This window comes from Paramisgurnus dabryanus, chromosome 14, assembly GCF_030506205.2.
Source record: "Paramisgurnus dabryanus chromosome 14, PD_genome_1.1, whole genome shotgun sequence".
Lineage (NCBI taxonomy): Eukaryota > Metazoa > Chordata > Actinopteri > Cypriniformes > Cobitidae > Paramisgurnus > Paramisgurnus dabryanus.
The window spans coordinates 30,857,971-30,867,247 of NC_133350.1; the positions used below are offsets into that span (position 1 = coordinate 30,857,971).

The 9,277-nt window shown below is 44.4% G+C and overlaps 1 protein-coding gene across 3 annotated transcripts in view; it reads left to right on the top strand.

Annotated features, from left to right (window-relative positions):
- The window catches only part of draxina (dorsal inhibitory axon guidance protein a), a 40,777-nt gene extending 36,205 nt beyond the window's left edge, over positions 1 to 4,572 (top strand). For all 3 annotated transcript variants that reach the window (XM_065241999.1, XM_065241998.1, XM_065242000.1), the window contains exon 7: positions 1,906 to 4,572. In XM_065241999.1, the coding sequence (XP_065098071.1) occupies positions 1,906 to 2,018 (113 nt within the window). In that variant the 3' untranslated portion in view covers positions 2,019 to 4,572. The remainder of the gene's footprint in view (positions 1 to 1,905) is intronic.
- The last annotated feature ends 4,705 nt before the right edge of the window (positions 4,573 to 9,277 follow it).

A 9,277-nucleotide genomic window follows, 5' to 3' on the forward strand; every position in this document is an offset into this window, starting at 1 on the left:
TTGTCGAATCCCGTAGGACGGCAAAAACATCAACAAATGCCTTGCTCGCGTTTCTCTGTTCCTCTTTTAAAATCAATGCTCTGTCGATATCTTTTAGAACAGACTCAATGTCAGAGTCCACACATCTGATTTCTACCGCGGCAGCCATTTCGTTGTAAACAACAGATTCAACACACGCGCTCTTTGGTGACGTGGTTGATTTACGTTACTGATCATCTGTCCATCATCATATAAAGCCCGCCCTGACAATTTGATTGGTTCGACCAGCTTTGGGTCGAGCATAGTAGCAACTCAACGGTGAAACTCCAGACCGATCTTCCCGTTCCTCAAAATGTTGTGGGCGGGGCTAAGATCGGCTGGCACCCAGGCTAGTGGGTGCCTGCATAACTTGTATTCAATTTATTTATGTATTTATTTACTTTTTTTCTAAGTTTGAATTTTTTATTAATTGTATTTATTTGCAGCAGGTAGAGCTAGTATGTCGTGTTTTTGCTATGGAAGAGTTTTTTCACTCCATTATAGAATTGTTCTTTGAGAAATCTCAATAGCAAAAAGTGTCTCAATCACTCTGAAATCACCCTATATATTCATATACACTCACCTAAAGGATTATTAGGAACACCTGTTAAATTTCTCATTAATGCAATTATCTAATCAACCAATCACATGGCAGTTGCTTCAATGCATTTAGGGTTGTGGTCCTGGTCAAGACAATCTCCTAAACTCCAAACTGAATGTCAGTAGGCAAAGAAAGGTGATTTAAGCAATTTTGAGCGTGGCATGGTGGTTGGTGCCAGACGAGTATTCCACAATCTGCTCAGTTACTGGGATTTTTACGCACAACCATTTCTAGGGTTTACAAAGAATGGTGTGAAAAGGGAAAACATCCAGAATGCGGCAGTCCTGTGGGCTTTGACTGAGTTATGCAGCAAAGCCTTTGTGAAGCCACAACACGCACAACCTTAAGGCGGATGAGCTACAACAGCAGAAGACCCCACCGGGTACCACTCATCTCCACTACAAATAGGAAAAAGAGGCTACAATTTGCACGAGCTCACCAAAATTGGGCAGTTGAAAACTGGAAAAAATGTTGCCTGGTCTGATGAGTCTCGATTTCTGTTGAGACATTCAGATGGTAGAGTCAGAATTTGCCGTAAACAGAATGAGAACATGGATCCATCATGCCTTGTTACAACTGTGCAGGCTGGTGGTTGTGGTGTAATGTTGTGGGGGATGCTTTATTGGCACACTTTAGGCCCCTTAGTGCCAATTGGGCATCTTTTAAATGCCACAGCCTACCTGAGCATTGTTTCTGACCATGTCCATCCCTTAATGACCACCATGTATCCATCCTCTGATAGCTACTTCGAACAGGATAATGCACCATGTCCCAAACTTGAATCATTTCAAATTGGTTTCTTGAACTAAAATTAAGGCAGTTCTGAAGGCGAAAGGGGGTCAAGCACAGTATTAGTATGGTGTTCCTAATAATCCTTTAGGTGAGTGTATATAATTGCATCTCATATATCGTTTAAACTTTGCAACTCTCCAAAACACAAAAGTAGTGGAATGCCTAGTAAGACAACACTTGCTGTTAGACTGTTAGGCTAGCACTGTTTATTCTTAGACTGTCATGACGTATGGTTCTGCGTTTCTGCAGTTGGTTAGTATTGTATGTTTTAGATCAGTAAAATGCTTTTTGTAAAAAATTTACAGTAACAAAAAAATCAAACTTTTATTAATGTAATGCCAGACAAATTATTTAAAAAGTAAAATATATGGTTACACTTACATGGACAAACCCAACCACTGGGTTATAAACAATTAGTTATTGTTATTGTTTACCACTGTATAATCTGCATCTTTATAAGATTCACCCTGAGACTTTATTCTGTATTCTTTTAGGTTTGCGTTGTTACGCTAAGTTTCACCGCAAGCGACGAGTGACCCGAAGACGCGGTCGCTGCGTGGAGCCAGAATCAGCGGACAACGACCAAGGCGCTTTTATCACAATCTGACATGTAGATGAACCTTCCACAATCTCTCATGAACTGAAACATGAACTGAGTCTATCCTGATCAACAGTTGGGTCCATCAAAGCCACAGTATAAATGTACATATGCTGTGGATGTAAATGTGAATGGATGTCACAAGTTACATATGCAACTGTTTGTAAGTGTTGCCTGTACTGTACAGATTTACTTGTGTCTGGAAGAAAAAAAGGTTTTTGTTTACTGATCAAACTTACACTACTGTCAATAACAACTTCTACTCTTGTATTGTAATTAAGGCTGTTAAATTATGTTAAAAATGATCATGCCCATGAGCCATGCGTAAATTATCTTGGGTTTTTTTTTTGGTAACACTTTACAATAACATTGTTTTGTTTATATTAGTCACTAAATGAGGACAAACAGATGCTGTTGAACCATTGTTCATACATGGCAAACAACATGAATGAGTCCCCTTACATGGAAATCGCTGTGATGTTTCTACAGTAGCCCTAAACAGACAAACTGCTCTATTTAATTTGAAATTCTAAATTTGAAGACTAATTTTTTTTAAACGTCTCATATTGGCATCCACGTATATAATTATATTTGAACAGTTTACTGTATAATTTAGTGTAAAATTACGGAGATTGACTCAAGGCGCGAAGGTGCAGAATTTGCAGTGTTGCCAGATCCCATTATTAAAAATCCTCTTTAGACGTAGTGTTATAGTGATTAATTAGACACTTATATATTTATAAAGTGATCATTAGATGTAGGTTAGTCTTAGCGATTTTTCTAATTTATTTCTGAACTTACTTTGTTCTTTAAATCCTATAATATTTGTTTGTTTTTCAAACTATTATCTGGCAACACTGGGTGACGAGCACCTAAACTGACAGTTATCAAATAAGGCGCATCAATCAGCATGGGCAGGTTATTGCTGACAGGATAATACATTTGGTAAGACAAAAGTAGTAATCATCATTATTGTGTGTCTCTAAGAGTGTCAACACTATCAAAAACAGAAAATAATTCTGGTACAAATATGTAGAACAATTGGGTTTAAACAAAATATGCCAAATATGTTAACACCCCAAGCGTAAAACGTAAAGCTAATCTCAAGCATTTAGAATTCTGTTATTTTATTCAATTTAGAAGTTAACCTTTGAAAAAGTCATCCTAAAACATTCATAAGAGCAATAAACCAAGTTCTTGTTTAGAATCTTGTAAAGTTCTTGTTCATATAATATTGCATATTAAAATGATTACAATAATAAGCATTGTTGCATTAAAAATAAATAAATAATCAATCCTGAGTCAACAGTCCATTCCACAAGTGTAAAATGTCAAAAAGTTTAAGACAGAATACATTACAGGGCTCAATGCAAATAATTTTTATACTGGCCCGGTTGGTCCAGTGGTTCAGGTTCTCACTTGCCCTGCCAAGTTTTTCACTGGCCCCAATAAAAAAAATGTCGGTGTCACATATTTAAAAATAATAATTCAAAAGTCAAATATAATTGTATACATAAACTTTTCTGCTTTACCTGTGAAGCACTGGGCTGATTGGGCAAGCAAAATGACTTTTTTCTGGCCCGAACGTCCTTCACGATTGCCCCGGGCCAGTTTGTCCTGCATTCAAAATAAATATACTTGAATTTACTAAAACTACACTTAAATACTAGCAAGTACATTTTTTATTTATGTAAAGTTGTAAAGTTATGCTACACATATACTAATTAGAAGTAAAGTTTAATAGTAATACTTAAATAAATGGTGTCTCAAAATAGCACAGTTGAGTACACTTAACATGTGTTCATTGTACATATTAACTAACGCATAAACAATCTCAACAAATACAACCTTACTGTAAAGTGTTACCCTATATTTTCTAATCTGAGCAACTAAAGAACCTTCATGTTCTGGCGAGGCCTTATTCAGCAAAATCAAATTCATTTCCAATGTCTTTTAACTTGACACAGCAGCAATCTTGGTGCCAAATATGCTCATCTGCATATGTACATACTGTACACCAACAATAACCAATAACAAAGGCTGACATTCTGTCATTCTAAGTATAACACAAACTACTCTTCCTTCCATCTTCCTTTTCCCCCAGAAAGATTCATCCACATTTACTTAGATTAAATAATCATCCTATCATGTAATTAACTTCATTTTAATCGATTGACAGCCATTATTAAAATAGATGTTTACTAGTTGTTGTTTTTTGTAATATTTACTTTATTTATTCTAATAGTAAACTGCTGGTGATGTTATGTTCAAGTGGGAAGTGTGCAGCTGTGTGTCCTCGTGACAGAATGATGGATTGATGAATGAGTGTTTGTGATGGACAGCAGAGAGATGGATGATCCTTCTTTATGGTCTGACACTCCTGTGTGTCACTGTTCTAAGTGAACGCTTTAATTGAGTTTTATGTTAGCAGGGCTATAGAAACGCCATTTAATCCTTAAAAGCTTCATTCTGTCACCTTGTTTTCCGCTTGAGACTTTTCAAGCTCCACAAAATGTCAATTATTTTTAACTGAAATGCCAGAAATAAACTTCTCTTAGGACAATGGGACACAGTTCTTTCACAGATGTTGTTAAACAATCTCTAATTTTCTCTTTCTCTGTCTATTTACCTCTGTCTTTCTGGTGGTTTCCTGTACAGGGACCTTATCATCTTAAGACAGGACTAGGCCTTAGTTTAATTAGGAAATATAACGTCTCGGTTACATATGTGACCCTCGTTCCCTGAAGGAAGGGAACGGAGACGTCACGTCGTGACCGACGAATTGGGAACCGCTTCGCGGGTGACCTATCTGCTTCGAGAAACCTTTAAAACGGCAATGAACTTGGCATGCAGATAATTGCATCTGCCGGCGCCGCCCCGCCGCACAGGTATTTAATGAGCGACAGGTGCAGTTATAAAATCAGCTATTTTTTGCTGAGAAAGCTGGTCAGAAGGAAAGGGTCCGGCCAATATCAGCAGTGGAACAGCAAACTGTGGTGACGGGACGTGACATCTCCGTTCCCTTCCTTCAGGGAACGAGGGTTACATATGTAACCGAGACGTTCCCTTTCAGTCGGTCACTACGACGTCACGTCGTGACCGACGAATTGGGAATCCCTACCAAAGCGCCACTGAAGCTGACCCTTCCAGTGCCTGCGTAAACCCTCCGACTCTCCTCTTTAAGGGAACGGAAATGGGGTTGAAGCAGAGGCCGGTCACTACTTGTTCCTTAACCCACGATAGTGACTAGGCGAACTGGGAAGCGAACTCATCAGGCGGGACTAAGATCGCTGCGGAAAGAAAACCCTCTAGGGGTCTACCACTAAGGTGATGGAAAAAAGACACGAGGTCTATAAAAAATACACTCTCTTAGCAACACTAGAGAGGCGCGGAACGAACTCCGCTAAGGGAAACATGGTAAATCAGAAACTTTCCACGGAAATACTCACAAAGAAACCACTAGGGGGCGCAATGTGGGCGCTAGCCTCACCCAGATAGTCAAGGATACATCTAGTGAGAGGCTGGCAGCCGATGCTCCGCAACATCGGCCACCAAGCGGTGGAGAAGACAAAAAAACATTTTTTGTAACGTTTTTTTCTTGATGGCCTTCCATAATGGTGCGGTTTTTGCGCAGACACAGGAGCCGTTCCTCGATGTTCTCACTGATCTGACGAGAGAACTCGAGAGGATACCGGCTCAACACGAACACTATAGAATCTAGTGAACGTATTAGGTGTCGCCCAGCCAACAGCTCTACAAATATCTGAAAGCGAGGAACCACGAGCCAAAGCCCAAGATGAAGCCACGCTTCTGGTTGAATGGGCTCTCAAACCAAAAGGGCAAGGAATGCCCTGTTTCTCATAAGCCAGGGCGATTGTGTCTACAATCCAATGAGACATCTTCTGTTTAGTGACAGCTTTCCCTTTCTGCTGACCACCGTAACAGACAGAGAGCTGTTCTGAGGTCCGAAAGCTTTGAATACGATCCACATACACACGTAGTGCACGCACAGGACATAAAAAAGCCATGGCTGGGTCTGCCTCCTCCGAAGGCAGCGCTTGTAAGCTCTCCACCTGATCTCTGAAGGGAGTGGTGGGAACTTTAGGCATGTAGCTCGGCCGGGGTCTCAGTGTAACGCTGGATTCAGCCGGCCCGAACTGAAGGCACGAATCGTTGACCGAAAATGCATGAAGATCCCCTATCCTTTTAATAGAAGCCAATGCGAGGAGCGTCAAAGTTTTCATAGTGAGAAACTTGACGCTCACCGTCCGCAGAGGCTCGAAAGGGCAGTCCTGAAGGGCTTTCAGCACCATGGACAAGTCCCAAGGAGGAATACAGGGAGGCCGCAAAGGATTCAGCCTCCGTGCACCTCTTAAAAACCTAATGACCAGATCGTGCTGACCCACAGATCTACCGTCTATGGGTACGTGATGCGCGGATATTGCCGCAATATCTACTTTAATGGTAAGTGGTGACAGCCTCTTCTCCAAGCGGTGCTGGAGATATAGAAGCACAATACTGATCGAGCATTCCCGGGGGTCCTCTGCCTCGTAGACGGCGCTCGCGCTACAGTGATGGTGTTAGATACCGCCTGGGGTAAATCACCTAAAACCTCCGTGCCCCGTCCAGAGACCACACATGGAGGTTCCACAGATCGGGGCGAGGGTGCCATAATGTGCCAGGGAATCAGCCAGGGAGGGACTGTCGCGAGGAGAGTGAATTCTGTAAAACCAATTCCTAGTTGTCCGGTACGGCGCAACTAATAGAATGCGCTCCTCGTCCTCCCGGACTTGCACAGTGTCTGCGCAATAAAGCTTACTGGGGGGAAACCCCGCGGCCAGCTGTGTGCCAGTGCATTCACGCCGAGTGTTCCCTCGGATAATGAATAAAACAGGCGACAATGGGTTGTCTCAAGAAGCAAACAGATCTAACTGCTCTGCCGAAACATTTCCAAATCAGCTGAACCGACCGGGGGTGGAGCCGCCACTCGCCGGGGCGCGCTGCTCATGAGAGCGCGTCTGCCGCTGTGTTCAGCGACCCCGATATGTGAATGGCACGAAGAGACCTCAGATACTTCTGACTCCAGAAGAGGAGAGACGGGCGAGATGCGACAGGTGACGAGAGCGCAGACCGCCTTGGCGATAGATATACGCTACAGCCGCAGTTTTGTCGGTGCGCACTAATACATCTTAAGCAACGAATCACGTTGATGAAACGGACGAGCGCAAGATATACAGTGCACAGCTCGAGGCAATTTATGCCAATGTCGCTGGAATGTCGACCAGACCCCCGAAGCGAACGAGCCCGCCGTACGTAGCTCCCCACCCCGTTGTAGAGACATTTTTGCCAACAATAGCATGCCTGGAGACCTATCTCAGTGGCATCTACACCCTGAAAAACGCTGGGTCTGACCACGGGGTGAAAGTGTGACGGCATCTCGATGTAATTATAATACTGTGAAAGCCGGTGAGCCACGCTCTCCTCGGGACTCGGTCATAAAGCCAACACTGAAGCGGTCTCATATGGAGCAGCCCGAGCGGTGTCACAGCCGCAGCTACTGCCATATGCCCCAGAAGTTTTTAAAATTATTTTAGTGGAACCGCAACCCTGCCTTTAAATGTTTAGGCAAGTCAGAATTGACTGAACACGCGGTTCTATGAGACGTGTTGTTAAATCGACCAAATCCCGTTATATTCCGAGAAAAGAGATCCTCTGCACGGGGCAAAGTTTACTCTTTCCCCAGTTGACCTGAAGACCGAGACGAGCGAGGTGTTTAAGTACACGATTTATGTGTGTGCACCGCATCTGACGAAACTGAGCTATTATGAGCCAATACGCCAAAACGCAAACACCGCTCTCTCTCTCAGGGGCTGCAGTGCGCCCTCCGCAACTTTCGTGAAGACACGGGGAGAGAGAGAGAAAGCCCGACCGGTGAGGCTTTGTACCGATATGCCCACCCCTCGAACACAAAGCGGAGAAACGGCCTGTGTCGGGGAAGTATGGAGACATGAAAGTACGCGTCCTTCAGGTTGAAGGCTGCAAACCAATCCTATGGGCGGATTCATTAAAATATGCTCCTCTGCGTAAACATTTTGAACAGCATTCTGTGAATGTGAATTCTGTGAATTCTCGACTCAGTACGCAGATCTAGGATCGGACGCAACCCGCCACTCTTCTTGGGTACAATGAAGTAAGGGCTGTAAAGCCCCGACTTTATCTCGGCTGGAGGGACCGGCTCGATCGCATCCTTCGCCAATAGGACAGCAATCTTCCGCACGCAGTACGTGCGCATCGGCAGCCTTCACCATGGTGAAGCCTGAATATTTGGGAGGTAGCCGGGCAAATTGAATGTATAACCGAGACGGATCGTGCGTAAAAGCCAACGCAACGGGCTGGGAAGCTCTTCCCAGGGGAAGCTCTTCCCAGGCCCCCAGATACCGAGCGAGAGGAAATTAACGGCACGATGTGTACCCGTGACGGGGAACTCAATGACGCATGCTCTTTGGCCGCATTGTGAGATGTTGTGTGTAATGAAACACTCACCCGAAACCGCTGATGGATGCTGAGCAAAGGGGGCTCCCTTGTAGATGTCCCGCTCGATACATCCGCTGGCGAATGAGGAAGAGGAGAACGTAGGGTTTTGAGCCCGTCCGAAACTTCTATATGCCTCCGGGGACCTGGAGAAAGAAGAGGAATTCGCTCTTTGAGGTTAGTGGGTGCCGATTGAAGTCGGCGGAACACAAAACAAAACCAAGGATTCCCCACCCGGCCCTCCTCCAGGGTGGGGGGGGGAGTGATGTTTTCACCATCTCCTGAAGAGCGATCCTCTCCATCTTCAGGTCGCCCGACTCAGAGCCGCTAAGTTTCATTTTCCACCTCTTTAGCGGGCTGAGTGGGCGGGTGAACAGCTTACGACAGGTTCCTCAGAGCTGCCGGGATGAAGGAATGAAAAAGCCGTAGCAGGACACCCTCGGCGAAAAGCAGACCAATATACTGACGTAATGGAGGGGGTAGCTAGTCTCCGACGTGGCATGAAGCCTCAGTCTGCTCTAAAGCGGCCGATCATTGTTGGACACTCTCAGCCGCGTCGCCGAAATGGCTGGTCTAAAAAGGAACATCAGGGCGATTATTAACGACCTACTTAATGCCCGCAAGACACAACCAGAGATGGCGTTCCTGGACCACCGGGGGTTGGGCATAGCACGTCCGGCGGCCTGTGGGGTGAACCCAGTCACTCGTAGCGCCAGGTCAGAGCCACACAGGATTCT